Raw genomic sequence first — 23,294 nt, 5'->3', positions numbered from 1 at the left:
GAATACGCTCGGAATGGATTTTAATTTTATCCGACATATCAGCGGCCTCCAACCAAGTTTTATTCGTTTCTGATACCAAATCACATACTTTGGTTATTCCCGCGTCAACAAAATGTCTGAGCGCAAAAGGCTCATTTCGTATGGGATGTATGATGAGTGGGTTGTTAAACAGTGGCTCATTAAGAATATCAGTTACGTTATTATCATTGAACTTACGCACTTTCTCTACAGATTTCCAACACTGGAGGAGCTCATAATAAAATAATGGCAATCTTTGTAAAGGTGCTTTGATAGTGGTGCATAGAAGTTGACTTGCATATGACATATTGCTCGCTTGCATAAAAAAGTAGTCTGTGAACTTAAAACAGGGGTGGTCATGGTTATTATATAGATATCTTTGAATATAGGAAAGTCGCATAGTACTTATGCGTGTTGGAAGATGTGTAACATTTTGTCCACCTCTTTCCAAGGGGAGGTACAGTGTTGCAGCAGATACCCAATGTCGCCCTTGCCAAAAGAAGTCGAGCAGCATTTTCTGTACCTTCAGAACTACGTCCGATGGTGGCACAAGGCTATTAAAGCGATACATTAACTGCGATGAAATCAGATTATTAATGATAAGAGCGCGCGTTCTGTAAGACATGCTGTAAACAAAATGATTCCAGAAGTTGATCTTATTATTTACTTTTGCAACAAGTTCAGCCCAGTTCTGATTCGTATAAGTTAGATTATTCCCAAGATAAACACCCAACAGTTTCAACCCCTCGCTGTTCCATGTTATATTGAGAGGGGAGTAGGTGATGTTGCGCCAGCTACCTACCCATAACCCTTCTGATTTTTCGAGATTGATTTTAGAGTTTGACGCAAGCTCGTAGACATGTAACCAGCGACTTAGTAAGTTGAAATCCTGCTTGCGAGTTATGAAAAATTCCACGTCGTCGGCGTAAGCGGTGAGTTTAGAACGTTGGTTTTTGCTGTGAGGTATAACCAACCCTTCAATGTTTTCATCATTCCTAATTTTATGAAGTAGTGGTTCAATGGCAATGACGTAGAGGGCAGTGGACATTGAACACCCCTGCCTAATGCCACGGGCCACTGTGATGGGTGTAGTAAGGGCGCAGTTAACGCGGACCAGGGACTGGGCATTGGTATACATGAGGCGAATGTAAGAAAGGAAACGGTCACCAAAACCAAAGGCACGAAGCGTATTAAAGAGGTATCCGTGATGTATCCTATCAAATGCCTTTTCCTGGTCAATGGCAACAATAGCCAGGGGCGAGTTAGTTAAGTTGGCATAGTCAATACTGTCACGAAGTAGATTTATATTGTCGTGAATATGCCTGTTTGGTATGCTGCAAGTTTGGTCTGGATGAATAATGCTGCCTAAAACACCGCGCAAACGCAATGCAAGCGATTTAGTGAACATTTTGTAATCGCTACATAACAGACTCACGGGTCGCCAGTGTTTTACGTTGGTAACGTCACCTTCTTTAGGGAGAAGAGTGACCACGGCCCTTGTGCAGGATAGGGGGAGCACATTTTCGTTTGTGGCAGCAGTAAATACATCGCACAGATCACGTCCAATGATATGCCAAAAAGTTTGGTAAAATTCGTTTGGTATTCCGTCGATACCGGGAGTACGCCCATGGGGAAGTAGTTTGACCGTGGCACTCAGTTCGTCAAACGTGATTGGTTTGTCAAGGTCATCACGATCTGTTTCATTTAGTTGAGGTAGCCCTTCAAGGAGGCTATTTTGAGCTTCAATGTCAATGTTATCAGGTGTATACAGGTTATTGTAAAAGGTGTGTATGATTTTCCGTATTTCAGTTTGATTTTCAGTAAGAGTATTATCCTGGTGCCTCAACTGAAAGATCGCCTTTTTGGTTCCCTTCTTTTTCTCTAACTGGAAAAAGAAGGAATTGCAAACATCACTTTCATTTAAAAACTGATGTCGCGCACGCGTAGCACTGCCTTTGTGTTCACGTTGAACAAGGCGTGCGAGAAGTTTTTTCTTTTCAGTGTAACTGTTTAAGAGCGGTGCATCGTGTGCAGTACAACGTTCGATGGTTTTAATTTCCATTTCCAATGCTTGTTTTTCGGTTTTGTATTTATTTTGTTTGAGTGTGCAATACTGTTGTGTGAGTAACTTTATTTTATTTTTGCCAATATCCCACCATGTCTGTATATTTATATAATTATTTCGAAGTGTTTGCCACTTCGCCCAAAAATCAGTTAAGATTGCCACATACACTTCATCGCGCAGAATTTCTGTATTCATACACCACACTGGACTTTTGTTTTTACTGTCACCAATGGCGATGTTGATGTGGACAAGGGAATGGTCAGAAAAAGCTAATGCGCCATTGCTTATGTCAATATTCTTAATTTTCCCACGCATACATTTGCTGACATAAAACCTATCAAGGCGCACAAGCGTACCACCACGCCCCCAAGTAAAGTTTAATGTGTTCCCGTGGTATTGGCGCCATGCATCAAACAGTTTGTGATGATTCAGGACAGATTTGAGGAGCTTTGCAGTGCGCATGTTCGGTTCAGTCCCTCTATTACGGTCAATGTCGGGTTCAGTAGTACAATTAAAATCGCCTCCCATGATTACTGGGTCATTATTTAGAGAACTGATGAATTGTTCAATTTTAGTGAAGCATTCCACACGCTCAGCGCCATTAATTGGTGCATAGGCATTAATAATGTGAACAAGATTTTCATTAATTTGAACATGAGCGTGCAACACGTACCCAGGCATGATCTCAGATTGTGATAAAATATTCACAGTTGCTCCTGGCGAAAACAAAATAGCCACCCCCGCACGATTAACAGTGCCATGAGAAAAAATACCAAGGCCACGCCACACAAGTTTCCAAATATTTTCATCGGAGACAAGAGAGTGCGTTTCTTGTAGCATATAAATATTACAGGGATGGTCACGCTTGAGATAATTGAAAACACTGTACCGTTTGAGGGCGTCCCGGCAACCATTGACATTGTAAGTTGCGCATGTAATTGTGTTTGCCATCATAACAAGGGAAATTAAAAATCAGCGATAAAGTTACCCGTTTTGATTTGCTGTTTAATTTTTTTAATGAGTCTGTGCATGCGAGATTTATCAGATGTGTTCAACTGCGTGGTATTGCGGTAGTTTATCAGATGTCGAACCAATATTTTAAGATTGGGGCAAAATTCAAAACACTTGTCTATAAATCTACGTGAGTGAAGTGTAGACACTAAAAAGGTTTTGATATTAGCGTTTGATATTGTTGATTCGCTGTTATCAGTACATGTTGAAACATTTGAAATGATAGACCCCTCATTCTCACTACATTCGCTGGCAGTTTCCTCCATATCATCAGCGGTTTTATTTTGTGACATAGGTGTGCTGAAAAGGTCTTGTGATTGATCAGTTAAACCACTTAAATCAATGGGGAGTTCGGATAGCGGCGAATCGCGCGGGGATTCAACTGTGAACTCAAGTGAGGGAGATGATGGAAATGGGGCCGACTCCGTAAGCTCGGGCTGTGGCTTTGGAGTGCACACTGTTACATTGGCATATACGTGGGGAAAGGGTTTGTGGGGTGGAGGGGGTGGGGGAGGCGATGGTGGTGCAATGGAAGGGGAAGTAGGGGTTCGTACCCTCTCTTCATCAATCGGACAATTTTGTTCAACAATTTCGATTGCATTTTCATCGTTACGCTTTTTAGAACTGGGTTCACATTTATTTTCGTCATTTAACTGGTCATTATTTTGTTCTTCTCTATGAACTGGTGATCTAGAGCGCGTGCGCTTTTTGCTCATATATTTGGATGAATCTGTATTCATTTCAGTTTCAATTTCAATGTTATCTGTTGTACCATCGGTCTCATGATTGTTTATCTCAGTATCTGGTGCTTGGGTGTTAATTATATCAGTTATGTCATCGTCTTTGTCGTGCAATGTGTCAGGGGAATTTAAATTAGTTGCTACATTCACCTGTTGAGAGTCTGTTTGAGTGCTATTTTGAGCACTATTGTTTTCATCATTCATCATTTGCATATTCGTTGTTTGAGAGTTTGGGCAAGTTTTACGTGTATGTCCCTTCATGTTACATGAAAAGCACGTCAATTCGTCAGACGAAACGTAAATATTATATGTCTGACCTTGAAAAGTAATAGGCAATAAACCATTGATATTGAGATCTTTTAAATATACATAAACTTGGCGGCGAAAAGACTTTACATGTTTCAGTGCTGGTCTTTTGCACCCGAGTGGGATCGCTCGCACCGCGCTCATGACACGCCCGTATTTAGCTAAGGCATCTGTAATAAAATTGTCAGGTAAAAAAGGGGGAACATTTGATAGCACAATTTTTGTAGAGGGGCGGACAAGAGGTTCAACAGAAACATGGAGGTCTCCAATGTCAAGGCCAGCGGCAGAAACCATGTCGACCCATGTAACCTTATTTAAAAAGACAACAACCGATCGGTTCATACGGGATGCAGCCACAATATTACCGGCCCCGACTAAATCTGCAACCGACTCCACATAAGTTTCAACAGGAATGCCATCAATGTTTTCACACCGTACCGCATGGTTTCTAGTAAGGTGACCTGTTGGTGTTGACGGTGGCCTTGTGTGAGCGGCAGCCATCTTGGTTGCCGACCACCTTGCCAAGGCAAAGGCAGAAACACTCCAAAACCCACAATAATAACGAAAACAACAACTATAAATTACTCACGTAAAGGGTAGACACACTATATATACAGCTGTGTAGAAACACGGGCGCACAACGAGCGCAAAAACGCAAAACAGGCAGAAAATCGGGGAGCGCTGAAAAGCACCGCGTTCACCCGATTGTATTATATTATATTATATTATATTTCCATTCCATGTGTACCCATTTCACATTACTACTGTCATTACTAATGCCCAAAAATATATGTCTGGTATCATATGTACGCTTTCCTTGAACACCCCATCCTATCAAAGCTCTTCTGTTTGCAATGAAAAATTGTATTAAGTTTAAACATGTTTTACCTCCACACTATTACAGTCAATAGTTTTGCTCACATATGCAAAGAATTTCGTTTTATAGTTTTAACTTTACTTACAATGTTGTTGTCAACTGCATATAAACAAAATATAAATTATCTTATTTTCTAGTGAGAAAAATGAATATACTGCATTTTATAATATAATGCTTAATTTTAAATAATTGCTGTCAATTATGAAATTTTCTTAGATATTTATACTGGAATGTATTCAATTTATATTACAGCATTTTTTTTGAAATTTCAATTTGCGGTAAGTTATACATGCAACCCACGAACAGCATTACAATAACAGCCTGTGATTTACATAAACAGCCTACTTGGCGGAGATAATACCAAGGTCAAATGCAGTATAATTCAAACTCTAGTTTTAACTACCTATAGTGTTGTTTAATAATATATCATCTTGAACAATCTGGCCTCGAAAACAACTCAATAGTGAATTTACTAGTTATTATTTGTTTAGAAGCATGGGGATGAATAATTGATCACCACTGACAGTATCATGCAGTAGTGTCTGCCGTGTGCAATGTTTGGAACAAATGATAAAAAAAAAAGTATTTTCGCATGCATGATTCGAACAGACCACTTTTCGTTATCCGTATAACAGTATAACATTCCTCACTTGCGTGTCATGCTTTGTGCAGGTCATTCGTCCTTCAAAACCAATATTAACAAGGCCAGTCACATAAAGCGTGAATGAGTGCTAAGTCACCATGCAATAGTTAATATCACAGCCCTGTGATCTTTAATCCGGAACTACTGATTTTTACCTGGGTTCGCATGTTGCTCGATTCATTTAAATACATTTCGTACCTTTAAGATGTGTTTGTTGAGAATATATCGCGTTCATCTTCATTTCGTAGTTTTCACAATCACGTCGATGGTTAACGTGTATATACGTTGTAGTAAGCATAACAAGGTCCTGGTATTCGACGAGTTCACTATGTGAATGTTATCAGCCACAGTCTGTTGTTTAGTGACAGAGAAAAATATCCCAAAAGAACCGATTGACTTTATCTAATAGATAGGTTATTTATTATGAAAATCATTGATACCAACTAAAGTTGGTTGAACCTAGACAGACATTATTTGTTTGTTTGAAAAGACATGCTATTAAAAACAAGCTTAGTGTTTCTCCCTAAATAATGGAAAAACCTACATAAATATTCACAACAATAGTGGTGTACAAATACATCCCGCCTTTTACAGAAATGTTTTTAATTTAATTAGACACCACCTATATCATTTGTATCTGTGTTATCAAAGGGCGTAGACGACGGAAAGGATAAAGTCCCCTGCGTACTAATGATAATTATCCCGATTTAGGTCATCACACTTTTATGTTAACACCACAGACATGTATTTTACCCATCAAGTGGATATTCCACCAACTAATATTGCACGTTCATATTTACTCGAATATTTATTACATACAAATATTAACGCAGCATAGTACTGCGTCAGAATAGTGCTGAAATTAAAAGAAATATATTACTTTGGTCAACTAAAGTTGAACTTTATGATGAAAACCAATTGGACATTGTATTTAGCTACCTGGTATCGAACCTGGTAAGGCTAAAGCCTTAGAAGATGGTTCAATAATTATCTGTGGCAGCTACCAAGTTAAAATCACCTCTCGGCATTATTCATGAGATTGATGCAGAATGTGATTGCGTAAACCAATAAACCTATCCTGTATTAAATGTAAGCACTGACTGACATGTGTCCTTTTCTTTGTTTTCTTGTATGTTTGTTCACAATAAAGTGCTTATAATAACTGCATAATATAAAGTAATACAATAAAATAACGCGACTGTGTGACGTAGATATATGTCCCGTCATTTTTATCAGCTCGGTAACCGTAATGAAACACACCGATGTTAAACCTATTAGTTGGCAATGATTAAAACAAATAGGACAATATATTAAATATAACAAAAGCATGATTAAAACAAATAGGACAATATATTAAATATAACAAAAGCAAGTTAAGGAGTAGAACACATGTTAAAGAAAGTACAGCTTATTAGAAATTACTACACCGGCAGAGTATAATGCTAAATAAAAATGTTTGTGTTATCTGTTGAGGATATTAATTATTGGCACAGTGATGTCTTAGACGCTTGAACAGTCAACAATTCTTACCTACTTCATTGTATTCTTTTATTTGTGTGCGTTCCATAGCAACAGTTACTGTGTAGATGGCAACCACAATATTGAGCATCACTCGTTATATTTGTCATACTGGCACATCCATATTTGTGTTTTTTTGTTTTTCATGATATTATTTAAATTATGTACGGAATAAATAATAATATTATACACGGTTGAAACAGTCATGATTGGATTAAAATGTATCTGGCAGCAATAAATTGGAAAATATATATTGCTACTGAGTTGTAAATCATAAAATCTACATTCACATTAACAGTATTACATGTTCAGTCATTTTCAAATTATTGCCAAAATACATCAGATATCAGGCCTATACTACTATAATAATAGAAATGTGATTCTAGTGCTAAGAGGAACATTATTATTTTATACAAAGGGATAACGTGGCACTTTATATTTTTTATTTCATTACTAATGACTGTAGATAGTACGCTTGCCGTAAAGCTTATTTTTTTATTTATTTGTTGTTTCAGGCGACAGTTCGGGATATACCATGTCCGTCCTATTTTGTTTTTAATTTGCAATTTGCAAGAGCGAGATCTTATCCCATTCACTTTATCTTGAATTGATGGATGATGTATATACACATATTCATCATGCACCAGTTCAGAGTACTTATGTATTTAAACATTTCAATTGCATGCTTTTTCTATAATAATATAAAGCTTAATTGGAGGAATTAGAGATGCATTTAACACAAGGCCGTAGCATAATTATTATATAAAATGATTGTGTATTTTTTGACGTCAATATCTGTTTTGTATGTATGTTACGATTCGGCTGGCAAAGTGAACATCTCGAGAAGAAACAAACAATAATTTGTTGACATTTAATAAATGGTGCGCCATCAACTTGAATTATTCATCATTTGTTTGAAGTGTAAATTCGCGCCGTCTTGCCATGCGTCAACTGGTACAACAAAGTACATGTTTTTTTTACATTAACGTTAATTAACATATTGCCATCGTAACGGTTACTTCTATACTTTTTGTTTGTAATCAACACGGCATTATTTGTTCATCCCCTAGTGATCGATCAAATGTATGCTATCACCTACGAGGGAGGTAGCCTAACCCTCTAACATCAGACGATGACATCTGATCAATACATCACATATTACAAGCAAATATAAAAAATATATGATTACTTTTGGAGATGAGCTTACCACACATAGAACTGAGCAATGTAATTGGGTGGTCATTTGAAACAGTAATGAAATAAATAATAAAATATGAATAATAAGCGATAACATGTTAATTGGAAAATAACCTTAATTAAAGTTGACGGAACATTAAACAGGCAGTTGAATGGTGACAATTTGGGCTGTCTCGCCGTGCATCACGTGGTACGCCAACGTATGCATGTTATCGCTGATGACCCAAGTAAATAACCAATGTATGTTGTTATTCGTTAATATCACGCGATGTTATCACATCAATGAATCACTCGTTATAAGAAAAGTACGATCCAAGTTAATTATATAGTAAAAGTGATCGTTGGCGTCCTTATTATGACGCTATTTAATAATTACAAAATAGTACAAATGATGTTTGTTCAATGACCCTGTCGGTCTTTCGTATGGATAAAATTTCTTTCATGGTGACACCATGATATTATATGAGATGGTCATGTTGCATAGCAGCATATAGAGAGTCATTTATTCCTAACATATTAATGAATTAAATGTGTAGTAAATAATAATAGTGGCCAATAATATACCAGATTGTATCAACTGACTCCACGCACAAAGAAAGTACGTGTTATTTATGCAGCAGACCTTGGTGTTCAACGATGTTCACAGTGAAGTGAATTAACTGATCAATCTGTTTCGCCTTAAGCTATCTGTTTTGTACATCGTTTAATTTTGCACTCAATTTTATTGTATTGGATATTTTCCAGTCAAATACAAATTTTATAAGAGGCAAATTTTTGCCTGAACTCAATATGTGGTCAACTTGAAATTACATTATCAGCATTCTGTCGACCACCAAGTTCAGGATGGTACAAATGTGCACGTGTAGGTTGTCAATAAAGACATGTTTGTTGTAACTAAAGCAGCCGTGATGTTTTTATTCAGTGGTACCGTGTATGTTATCAGTCAAATGCATAAATCACTGCAAGGATACATAATTACGTGCTACTAAGCAATAATTGAAAACAGGAAAATAAGCATTACACTGCGATTTTGTCAGATTCACAACATTTTTAGTAAGTTCAATAATTAAATTAAGTGGTGATGGCGGTTATGTCCAAATAACAACGTTAACAATTTCTTTGTAAATTATATTAGCACAAATATTGTGAGGCTATTGCCCTGGATAATTTCTTGTTTGATTTAATTTGAGGTAGGGTACAAGATAAACATAATTACCTCATAATTACAACATAATATCACATGTCCACAATCTGTTGACACTGGCCACTCAGAAGCCAGACTTGCTTTAATACATAAATTATTACAATAACCTTATTTTAACAACAACAGACAGCCTTAACAAATCAGGTCACTGCTTTAAAATTTGCATTACAACCAGTACCACAGCATACTATACTTTATTACTGTTGAACATCACCAGTTGTAACGATATCGCTAATTGAGTAATGGTGCTATTAATCACTCTCCCGTTTTTTATTACCTTTTGTATTTCACAAATTTAATGGAAACTAAACTAATCATGACATCGTAGACAGTATGGGAATTCACATTGTAACTTGAGAATATTCATAGCGAAGCTAATTAATAAAATATATATTGTGGATATTCTGGTTTGATTGTTGTTCAGGTTGAAGGAACGACGGCGCATCAAAAACATTTTTGCGCGATACACAACTATGTCAAGCTATTGAAAATCGTAAACTATACCGCTCTATGAAATGACATTGCTATAAATAATTCAGTAAACGAGAAGTGACGACAGTGGCAGTCAGCAATAATAAATACCAGTATATGTGATTGAATGAGTCATCATGAGTTATTTATTCACACACGTAAAATAAATACACCAGTCAGTATAAATCACACGATTTATATAACGGAACAAGGGACGATTCAAAACCTTTAAACTGATATAATTATACATTAGTGAATGTACAAGTGAATCGTGGTTCACGTTTACCGAGCAGCAATCACAAACAGCACACTGCACCTAATTGACCATAATTGTTTGAAGTCTGTTGTTTCTACCCATCCAATGCAATACTGTTCACTGATTTTGAATAATTATCCAATATGTGTTGCGATGCCTAAAAAGCTAATTAGATAGAAGCTCAGATAAAATGCCGATTTGTTGAATAAAGAAAGCGCCGAAAATAACAATATTTGTCAGTTATATTCTTTAGTGTTCCTCAGTCTGCATAGGCTTACTGAGGGAATGCTATTGTTGCATACTGAGTTTCTGGAGTAGCCATCACATCACGTGTAGGTTTGGCGCGTCCACCACCGGGAACAGGTTTTCTCAGTACTTCGAACTCAATATCAGCATATTGTATGTCCTCCACCTCGGGATTCTGAAGTTAAAAGTTGATTTGAAAATAAATGACAATATTAATGCATGTATGTAACTAAAACTTTAACCATGTTAAAACTAGAAACAGTTGTCACTATTTTTTTGAAGTCATGCGTATTTATGACTTACCTTGGACGTATGAGGAGTGCGATGTTCATTGTGTCGATCATTTACAATAGACAGATCACCATGTGTAGAAGTAGCTGCTTTTGATTTACGTCTTTTCTCTCTGTTTGGTTCTACGTTTGCATATTCTAAATCTCCTCCATTTTCATGTCTTGTATCGATATGCTGATTGTTACAGTCTGGAGAGGAACAAAGTGTACGTAAATTAAAAATGGAAAAAAAGGCGACATTATACTATAAATTGCCAGCATTTACACAATGATCACTGCTACTACCATCCGGTATTATATTGTGAGGCAAGTTTGTTTTACATACACATCATCTCAGTGTCTTATGCAGTACTAAGTATAAGTATAGTATAAGTACTAAAGACAATGTGAAATTAATTTTAAAATAGTACATTGCTCTGGCAAGATGTTCTAACTGTTTTGCACGACTGAATGGAAGTGTGTAATAATGGTAAATAACATCGTTCCCATTAATGTAGTAGTATACGGTAGCAGGTCATAAATTGTAGAAATAAAAAGATTTAAAAAAACGTCATTTATCTATTTAATTCAAATTTGTCCAGCGCATTTTTGATTCACTTATATTTCACGTTAACCAGAAAATCCCCCTCCGCCGCGGCTACGTTCGCGATATTGATCACCAACGTGACTTCAAATTCTGACCAGGAAAGAGATATTTCATGAACAGCGAAGCTCTACTTACTAGATCCCGCATTTGTGTTCAATTGAAGGCCACTGATTTCGCTATTAGAATATATATTGTGGTTTATATTACTGTAAGAACGAAGAAACATAATTTGGTTTATTATTTAGCTATTTAAAAACGTGAGATGGAAAAGAACGATTGGTTGAGCGCTAAGTACAAGGCTCATATCAACAAAACTTATTGGTTGCTCGCTTGCTTCAGACGCTGAAAATCAATAAATATATAAAAATATATTATCATCGTACGAACGAATACAATTGTTAACGATATACATTATTATTATACATCTGTCACCGTAACGCCATAAGTAACAGTGTGCCGTATTTTAACGGCACCTACGGGGTATTTTCATCCTAACTTATTAGGAAATGTGAATTCCAAATAGGGTATGAGTACACGCATAAGCGTTTTCTAGTAATAAAAACAAATATGGCTGCCACCAAGGTTTAACCGGAATCCACACAAAGAAGTTCGCTGATTTTGTTCTTGTTTCGGCATACCCATGAAGGAAAAGCTGCATGACACAGTCCCCGTTAGTTATCAAATTTAAGATATATAGTTTTGCTTATGGTAATATAGTTGGAACATAACAGGTCAGAAGTATGGATCCAGAAGATGATGCTTGATTATGATGATTTGTTAAAATAATTGACATCCTGTATCGGATCGGTTATTACGAGGATTCCTCAAAGTATGCACTCACACAGTACACCGTCGCACTGTCCTCCGGTGCGCGTCGGTCGATACTCTGCTGTACTGTCTTCGTGCATACTCATAATAACCCCATATTATTATATTATACCATACTTACTTGTGTTATGTTTCAACCAATCTTCTCTGTATATCAATATAGCTAATACAATGTCTACAATTGCAAGAATTAATGACAGCACCAGACATATTGTAATTGCAGTTGAATATGATTCACCAGTCTCTGGCAAATAAACTGCAATATAGAATATTTTCGTGAGTGGTTTCATAATGCACAGTATTCGTTACATTTATTCAAAAATAAATATATTGCATGTGAATTAAGAGCATCAAAACTTTAGTTTTAGATGCCATTGCTTCAGAATATTTCATTACTATTTATTCATCTTTTGATATGCAAATCAGTGTATGTATTTGTTTTAATTTTTACATCAAAATTACATTACTTAGCAGGTACTCATTATATTTCTTTACTTATTTAAGTAATTGTAGTTAAATTTATGTATTCTAAACCTAATGTAAAAATAAACATATTCTGGTGATTAATAGTAAAAATAATGAATCATTGAAATTATAAACAAAAACTTACTAGGTCCACTCAGTTCTATAATAAATTCAGCAGTATTAAGATAATTCGTCGCATTGCACGTATAATTCCCGTAGAAATATTCGGTTACATCTCGTAGAGTCAAAATGCTACTAAGATATGTATCAACAACCAAATCCATAATTTGGGTCTTGGATCCATTATTGATAACATCGCCACTTTTATTATACCACGTGATATTCGCAACAGGGTTACTGTTTATTTCACATTTCAGTTCAGCAGTGTTGTTCTCAGAGGCGTGTGAGTAACTATTTTGAATTTCGTTGATGACAATTGGAGAATCTGAATTGTGGATGATATTAAATTGTATATTGAATTTATATATCTTCAATTTATAAAATTATTTAACAGGCGATCATATTTGGGTAAGTAATTAAACGACAGGTTCGTACTTACATTCAACATCTAATATCACATGGTTAGACAAATAAGGAATCTCAGAGTTTTCAATATAAACTGCTTCACATTGCAAAATGTCATCATGATCGATATGTGTGACGGTATAACTCAACACCTGTGACGTCACAGTGCCGTGGTACGCGCCGTCACTGTGTTCCAATTCATTCAAGTGTTCATCTATTGGTGCCCCATTTCTATACCACGTAATATAGGAGGCAGGATTGCTGCTACATGTTGTACATGTCAATGTCAACTTCTCACCTTCAATTAAAGTTCCGCTGTAACCGGTAAGTTGTGTCTGACAACCAACATCTTCGGACGGGGGAACTGTAAGGGTTAACAACAATAATAGTGTTTAGAGAAAAAAGTTCATTGTTAAGTATATTTTTAGGATACATTCATTTAATGATCATATTGAACAAAGTTCAATTCAAAGACACGCAAGTGTACTGCCATATTGCACAGTACGTCTGCACACGCAGCCATCAGCTAAATACGCAACAATATCTGTTTTGTTACAGGTACTTTGCAAGCATGATTATCTTATTACTCACTCCAAGCTAAAGATACGTCTTTAGAACAATACACTTCTCTGCATATTCCGTAATATTTACAATCAATAGTGGCATTTGGTATGGTCACTCCGCGCGCATTAAGTTAAAACAAACAAAAAAAATGAAAATATACGTAAATGTAGCTAAGTGGCCAAGAATGAATATCTCAATTATAACTAAAATTACACTGTGGTTTGCACTTGGTATAGAATGTGTGAATATAAAATACTGCAGTTTACATGGTATGATATTTTTTAACATTTGGCGAGTTCCCTAATGTTCTATCACGAGCAGGCTACGAAGTACTTCATAAAAAAAATAGTGGTAATGTAGTTGTAGTTGCTAAAGAAATTCTCGTCTTCTATTTGATCTGCCGGGTGAAACATTCATCCAGGGACGGAAGCTGATTATTCAGCATTTGATTTAAATGGGATACAGCTGATATTTACTGAGGAGGGGAGATTTTCTAGGAATATTTATTTTGACTGTTCGTGGAATACTAAATTTCAAAGTGTGATAACAAGCAATATGTGATACATCTAATTAAAGTAAGCAACGTCATAAAAGCGTTTTGACTTAGTGAGAACAGACATTTTACTAGACTAAGTATAGATGACTAAACTTACAGTTTACGTTAAGTAGAATTTCATTTGACTTAACTCTGTTGGCGCCAACATAAGATAAGGACTCGCAATGGAACACTGCAGAATTATGTTGTGCAACAAGATTGATCTGAAGTTGTTCTTTAGTTACAAATCCGTTGTGTCCCCCCCTCGAATATGTCACATCCACGACGCGTTCATACACATTATCTTCTATTAACGTGTTATTCCGGAACCATTCAACAGAGGAATATGGATTGCTGCTTCCAGTTACGCAGAACAAATTAACAATTTCACCCGATATTAATAAATGGTCAGGATCAGTAATGGTAACATAGAGTGCGCTGACTGCAAAACAAATAGAGATAAGTTAGTTACAACGTAAGGTGTATGTGAATGTATACTACAATGTAGTACAATCGGTACGTACATCTTATTTAACAGTTTTGTCACAACTTACATGACACATTTAGTGGTCCACTTTCACAGACGAGAGGCTCAAGTTGTACAACATTGTTGGCCACACATATGTATGATCCACCATTGTCAATTCTACTGAGAATCCAAGTATACACTGCAACACTGATAAGGTCACCGTATTCAGGTTTAGCCACAATTAATGAGTTGTTGTCGGAACCATTGATCCATTTCAATGTTGCCAGGGGATTCCCGTCAAGTGATTTGCATGTGATATTGACATAGTTTCCTTCTCTGAAAGTACCAGACTGAGCATACTCGTTGCATATTGGATCGTCGGGAGAATCTGATGACGGAAACATAATATATTATTTAGCAATCCTCACTTTGTATATCAAGCATGACATTAATGGCTAAGTAGAAGATATCATCGCATTACATAATTGCTTGCAAGTTAATGACCGCATACACGATTCTACCTAAACACATACAACATAAATCGCATTTAATTATCGAAGAACAATCATAACTCGTGTTATGCGTCGCTTTTTAAAACAGCATAGTTCATGAAATGAGAGATACCAACAAGCATTTGCGATTGACAAGACGTAGTTAGCGGCGTTTTCATCGTTGAGCATGAATATTTGTTATTTTGTATCATCAACCTGACCCCATAACATTATTAGACTTATATCAAATATGAGCACACTCTGAATTGATTGCTATGCGCCATATGTTTCCTCGGTTGAAAACAATGTTCTAACATTACCACATCGTATTGTTGAATGAACTATAGCTGTCTAAATTTTAAGGTCCTTAATGGTATTCAGCAGTGACGACGCGCTGCTATGATAACAGTATATGTTTGATACAGATAGGCAAGTAATTATATCACACACTAAATATAGCCAAATCCGCTTATGTTGTGTTCATCTGGACCTAGTTGACGGTTGTTATGATGTAAATATGGCAACATATTTACGACGTCTATTTGCATTTTGGACAACATTTCAGACATATGTTGAATGCATATATAACTTGGCGATGCATTAATGGCGTGAAATTCAAATATGGAATACATGCAAAGTTCTAATGAGTATTGCAATTCAATTCTTTGGAAGACGTGTCAAGCTTGGCAAGGCAACACACATTATACATTTTAAGTACAGCTATCCCAGTTGGTACCGCCATTATAAAGTGATCACTTATGCAATAATTCTAACAATTATACCCTCTTTAAAAATGTCCACAACTGTCTCAAATATCCAGAAAAGTAGCTTTATAATAAATAGCTGATTTAGACGACAAGGTTACTATGTTTTAAGGGACTAATATTTTTAACAAGTCAGTTTTTCTCAAATTAGATAACATATATGTTAATTAAAAATAGAAACATGTATATATGTAAGGTAATAATAATTTAATCTTCGTATCTCTCGAAAGCTTTAATGTGCATTTACTGATTACTTTGCACTCAAACCACTCGATATGTTTTTAAAACTGTTGCGTTAGGTAAATTGCTTTAGGTAAAATAGACTACTTTTGAAAAACAGAAAGAATAATACTAGTCACATATAACAAGTCAAGCGAACACAAATTTTGATCATTTCAAATTTTATTACTAAAGCCACACAAGCCAAACACCCAAGTAGGCAGAATATGAATGCATACTGGTGGTTCCCGTTGGGATGAATGTATGATTACGTAATTCCAAATGTCATGTGGTAAGCATATAAAAGCGATAAATAATTTTTCGGCATTAAATACATATGAATACAAGCATTGCGTATTTTATTTTAAAGATCAATTTACTTACAATAAACGTCTAATTCACCAGTATTACATGTCTGCATGTTTGATAACTGTGTTCCACGACAGGTGTAAGTTTTATCATTGTCGTATTTATCTAGAGTCCAAGTATATTCATTACTCGTTGTTAAGTCCGTATCTTTGGGAGCGGATGTAGAATAGTCCCCTTGTAAAATATTGGTACCATTGTACCACTCCAACAATGGAAATGGATTACCTTCGGTAGCTTCACATAGGATGGTTAATATATCTCCAGCCTGGATAAAATCAGGGTGTTGAAAATAAACTTTTGCGCATGAACAATTTGGCCAATCAGGATCCGGTTTATCTATTGTAATTAATTATAGAATACAAACATTTATTTGTACAATGCACCTTCAAACATCAAATAAGCTTCTCCTATTTTAGCTTTTCAAAATTACAATAGACCATTGAAGAACGTTTTAAAACTAAAAATTCATACAAACGCAGGAATAAGAAGTTGACCTAGCCTTATCGACGCCATGCACATACTGTTTATTGTTAGTTTTTAAAGCTTTAGATTCCAAAAAATAGAAAGTTATAGAGATTGCCTAAACTTTAATGATATTTTATCCGAAAGAAAATTATACAATGAAATAAACACATTAACAGATATTTAAGTATCATAGAAGACAAATTATATTACCATGATTCATACAGCAAACTAATCATCATAATTCATGACTGAGAATTCATGGCCTAGAACAAGCTATATTTTTGGTATATAGCAAGACTGAAGTGAGCAAACTAGCACACAGTGTCGTCTTAACATCAGCTCAATTTACTGTTAAGTTCATTGTCATCAAAACATTTTTTTTAAATGAGGCTGCGGTTGCACAAAGAAGTTCGACTTTGAAATAAACAATCAGAGGAGAGTCATTGCTCATATTCTAACTCAAGAAAAGAATTGTTCGTTAGTCATTCTTTTTTACGGTTTACTCTGCAAACCATAAATACAAAACAAAGGCCATTTGCAGGTTGATTACATGTTAGATGTGTTCTCTTAGTTTAAAATGTGTAAAAGTGTAAATTTTCAAATTATGCGATAAACTGCATGTTGCACGTAAAATAATTGATGAAGTGGACAATTTAAATAATGAAGTGAGCGTACATCATCGTAACATTCCACATTTATCATCGCGTATACGCGTAGCCGAAAGTGTCTGATATTATGTTAGGCTACAAGAGGTTGTGCGAAACGATGTATATGATATTGGGTGCCGCAGTACAACAATTGCTAGCAGCTACCCGATCCGAACTCGTTATGAATTTTAATTAAATATTTCAGTTGCCGTTAATAGAAAACGGAAAAGTTGCTATAACGTTGGATAAAAACGAACCAGACTCGTATTGGTTCCAATGCGATTTCTACTTTATAAAATTATTTTTGTTCGCACATGTGTGTTACGTTGATGTACACTTCTAATTAACTACTTATTATGATCATACCACCTGGATTGACAGGTCGCGTACCTAACACGAAGATGAGTGGTCAATTGGGTTGGTGTTTGTGAGGGAATTAACATGTGAGATTAACCGTTTTCTACTGTCACAGTTTATTTATCAGCTCAACGCAAAGGCCGATGATTACAGAAACAATGCCGCCTCTATCTTAGATGCTATTTATGTTAAACTTTGAAAAGGGGGAGACACCCGATCAAAGTACAAATTTTGGTAATAATTTTAGATAACTCCAGATAACATCGTCCAATTCACTTTAGTTCAGTTGGCATTCTAACTACGTGCTGAATATTTATAAATGGAATAATTAGGCCATAATATAGAAATTATATATATTAAAAAGAAAACGTCGACATTTATTATGAACAAGTATATTATTGCACATCTGTGTCATTTCATATCGAAATTAGATGATTTTAAATTAGCAATTCATATTCATGTATGTTTGTGCTTCATTGTGATATAAAACTATAAAACTATATAACACTCAGAACGTCAATGCGTTATACACATACATAATATATACTGGGGCCACACATCAAACATGTGTTCCAATTTTTAAACAGTATGCCGATTTATTCCTGGTTGTGTTATTGAGAATATACACACTCGTGTTATGATTCGCTTGTATAATTTATATGGAGTGACTTAACGTCCTGGATATTTCCCACGCAGTTATATATCAAACATATAAAAACTCATACAAAGACACTATCATAGAATTCGCGTATATATATATATATATCAACTATATGAATGTACTGATACATACAATAAACTTCTAAAAAGATGAACGTTAATTCGTGACCAACATCATTATAAGCCTCGCAGGTGAAAATGTCCATATCAAGACGATCTACATCATTAATATGAAGTTCACTCCCATCATCATTTACATAGTACCTATCGTAGTCTGGTAGTATTGTGCCATGTTTGTACCATGAGTATGTTGGTGTTGGTATCCCATCAAAGCTACATGTGATAAGTGTATCTTTTCCTTCCGCCACTGGATTTGGGGATGCATTTATCACAGCGTTATGTGGTGCGACTGGGTCTGTAAAAACAAGACTAAGTAGTCATAAATTACACACACGTAAGAAGTAAATAAAATTTGTTTTAAATAATGTGGAAAATCAAGTTAAAATATTGTTTTAGCACAAAATGTTTGAATAATTCCCAACAAAATGTAGCCCTGATCCCCCCCACCTCTCTACAGATCCCATTTAGATTCGTAATTGTAGGACCCATTTATGTACTGCGTAGACGTTGACAACTGAAGCTATATCTAGACCACATGTGTCAATGTGCCTGGCCAAGATTTATAAACAGTAACTGCCCTGTGTTTTCACTGATCTTCCAAAGGAATTAAATTTTTACAGTTTAAACATTTCTGACCATTTTTCAATGTTTCAGTGTAAATATTTCATAAAACTAAACAAAATGGACTGTAGACCATTTCTGACACTGATGCATTTGAAGGTCATGACGTCACTGAAAACTCTACTACTAGATGTTAAATACACTACGCTATAAAAAAGCGATACAGACATCATCGAAATTAGCGACGAAACCGATCTAGAGGATGTCTTTGTCGCCTCCAAGATTATCTCACCGAATTACGTACAAAAACGCGTAAGTACAGCCGACGTACTTACCGCCATTCTCATACAGAAAATCCGCAGATAAGCGCCGAAGAACCCGTACCTATTTATTTTAGTTTACCTACAGCGAGCCTTCGCCATAAAAGGTCAATTATCTCGCTGAAGCTCATTTTACCGGCATTTGGTGGAGACATACTGCAGTGGTTGAGTTTTACGAATGCGTTATTTTCCACTTTAAACGAAAACCCCCATTTCGACAATTTGCAGAAATTTCAATATTTCCGTGCTCAACTTACTGGCGAGGCTGCTCGCACAATTGAAGGTTTGAGGCTAACTAATGCGAACTATGATAAGGCAGTCGGCCTCTTGAAACGATGTTATGCTAACATGCGATCGCAATGGGTGCATGGCTAAACCTTCTGAAAACTACTATAATTTCTAACCCAGCCCCAAGTCTCTCGGGAAATGAAGAGGACTTATACGGCGACCTAGGCCAAATTCACAATCCATTCGCATGTTACCATGGTAACTTCAAATCGGATCTTAAGATCTGCAAAACGCCATTCGAAAAGAAATGAAAACTATTCACGTCAGTTCTCCCGCTGATGTCGCACAACCCTATTCACAGCCAGCAAAGACCGCTGCGTTTAATACAGGAAGTCAATCTTCACCACGAAAACAATTCAATCGGAAACGAAAGTTTTTTTTTTTTTTACAAAGGAACACCTGGCCAACGATTGCAAAGCAATTACAGACCATTATAAGCGTCAGGTGATTATCCTTAGCAATGTATTAATTGTTTCTGTAATCACCGAATTTGCGATTGCAAATTCAAAATTTAGTTGCGTGTTTGCAAGAAGAAACACAACACGTCATTATTCACTGGTTCAATAATCCGCACCTACACGACTGAAAAATCCCGTGTACCATACACATCTTCGCGTTATAATGGCCACTTATCGTTTATAAAACAACTTTGTTAAATTTGAAAAAAAAACTGAATTCACTCACATCGAATGTTTGGAGTTGAACCCAGAAACTGTAACAATAGCTGCTGTGTGATTACTCTTAACAATACATCGATGTTACTTGATGTGTAGCTACCCTTCTGTACCTACTTGAATGTTGTCCTATGAAGGACGAATTAATCTTACTGATAAAATAATATATACCGCAGTACTTCAGCTATTGATACGTTGTTAGCAACCAACTATTGTGACTAATTCAAGAACTAATTTATTTTGAACAATATTTGTCCGGCTGACGTCAGGTTGTGGGAACTTAAAAAAATAAAGTTTTTAGTATGTAAGTTACAAATATAGTTCGTTTCTGTGTTTAATAAGCATGTTTTGTAACCGGCATATGTACATTACACACCGGTTTACACTAAAATAATGGGTATTTTGTTTACAACAGTCCTCTATGAATACCGTAAATTATGTTCGCCTATGAGACGTCTGGCATGCAGTTTGACCGTTGATGTTCCATTTATTCTCCGAGTACACAATTGAATTGGGCACTGAGGCCAATATTAAATACAACATTGTAAATTGTCTTGAGTGCAGCGATGACGTAATAAAATGCACTGCTAATACTAATGTTATAATGTAATGTTGAATTTATCTTCGCAATTATTTATATTGTCTGTCAGATCATCTAATTTATCAATTTCGTAAAATACGTTGACATATAAATATATTTACTTCAGTAATTCGACTTAATTCTCATACACATACGTCTGATGTAGTCACGTATAACATCAGGCAGAATATGTGAAAATGCGATTAAATTATAGAATACAACATACCTTCTACAATAAATTGTACTGTACCAGTATCAGCAGCACCCATAAACTCAGTAGCTCGACATTCATACTGGTCGCTATTCTCGACTTTGCAGTTTTCTACATATAAACTATAATCTTCAATCATTGTAAAATCATCAGATAGGTCAGTGTTATAAATTGGCTTATAATCTCCAATCTTAGTAACAATTTCACCATAGCTGTTAGACCATGACACAGTTAGTAGAGAATTTGTACATGCATCAAACTGAACATCACAGTACATCGTTGCATTATCACCCGTCAAGGCCTTCACTGTTGGATAAGTAATCGTCACTATAGGGCCACATGAATTGTCTGTAAGTATATGTCAATGTATTGTGTTAAAAATCGTGTATAAATAATAATATATATATTATTCAAATATGTGATATAGAGTTAACAGTTATATTATCAGTATAATGCATAGGATCAAGCTTGAGATGATATGGTGCAGTTTTCGTGTGATTAGAATCTACCATCTTCGGCAAAGAACGTTTAACTCACCAGATCCGTCACACAATGTGCGCATCAAAAACAGCAGCCATAATGAGTGTGCTGATTTTACATACATTTCCACCAAACTTAGTTACTAGGAGTTCGTATTCCTAGTCGATCTGATTATACTAATGTGTAACTTATGTTTTAAAATCACCCATGGTGCACTGTGAACACATTATTACCGTGACAACACGACAACATGCTGCATCGAGTGAGTTCCGTAGCTTTGATTGTGTATATATGTCTGTATTTGTCATATTTTAAAGGTACGTCTTAATTATATATTTGTACATGTATATTTTTGGAGGTCTAACACGCAAGTTCATTTACTAATATTACGTCGATATTGATATTTTTTAATTGAAGAGTGTGATACACTTGTTGATATAAAAGCCGGGAATGACGTCAACGTTACGGAAGGAGAGGATGCAAATCTTCATTGTAATTACACAACAGACCTTCCATCTATATTGTCATGGTACAGGGGAGACAGTATTTCAGAAGGAGACATGGTTATTCGAGTCGGCATAAATGATACTCAGTTGCCTCAACCCGGTTATAATAGACACACTGTTATAGGCATAGCAACGTTACAGATCACGGACACTGTAACTGAAGACACTGATCAATATTGGTGTGAAGTCACTACAGCTGGGTTTTCATATGACGATTATTTGTATCTCACAGTTTTAGGTAAGTCACAATTAATAAATCGTTAATATATATTAAATAAATCGTGTGTTCTTCTCTGATATACGACTACATTATTGTTAATGTTAACATGTATCTGCCATTCACAGTTTGTGTCGACAGCGCCATCTAGCGTCATGCTTCTATTTTACTATTCATGTGAGGCACATTACCATTTGTTTCAATGAAACATTGTCCAAATGTTCTAGATTAATGCATCTTTTTTGTCAAACAGTCTATAAATAATATGGTCATTTCCTTTTATTTCGTGTATTTTACCATTATGGCTATATGCCTTATCGTTTGATAGTAACAATTAGATGGAAAACATACATTTTAGAAATACAAATAGCCTGCGTAAACAATTCAAGGCTCATCAAATGCAAGACAATTTGAGATATAACGGCCCTAATCTAGAAAGATTAAATTTGTGTTAATCACTTTGATGTTCAGAAAACTATGATTAAATGTAGCAGGAAAGAGATGCTCTATACGTGTCATAACCATCGAGTGGTATGACTGATCACCTCAAT

General features: G+C 35.7%; 1 protein-coding gene across 1 annotated transcript; it reads right to left on the bottom strand.

Moving 5' to 3' along the window:
• Positions 1-10,580: 10,580 nt before the first annotated feature.
• Positions 10,581-21,817, bottom strand: LOC146745938 (synaptogenesis protein syg-2-like). Its single transcript, XM_085498833.1, has 10 exons — positions 21,556-21,817; positions 18,920-19,201; positions 16,673-16,993; positions 14,900-15,202; positions 14,464-14,787; positions 13,281-13,610; positions 12,867-13,166; positions 12,378-12,512; positions 10,856-11,031; positions 10,581-10,727 (listed from the first exon to the last, which is right to left on the bottom strand). Exons 1-10 carry the CDS (start codon positions 21,815-21,817, stop codon positions 10,581-10,583), a joined length of 2,580 nt encoding a protein of 859 aa, XP_085354959.1.
• Positions 21,818-23,294: the final 1,477 nt, after the last annotated feature.

The sequence above is a fragment of the Saccoglossus kowalevskii genome, chromosome 5 (assembly GCF_978046115.1).
Source record: "Saccoglossus kowalevskii chromosome 5, keSacKowa6.1, whole genome shotgun sequence".
Taxonomy (NCBI): Eukaryota; Metazoa; Hemichordata; class Enteropneusta; family Harrimaniidae; genus Saccoglossus; species Saccoglossus kowalevskii.
The sequence above is the reverse complement of the archived record's forward strand: the minus strand, read 5'-3'. Positions and strand labels throughout refer to the sequence as shown.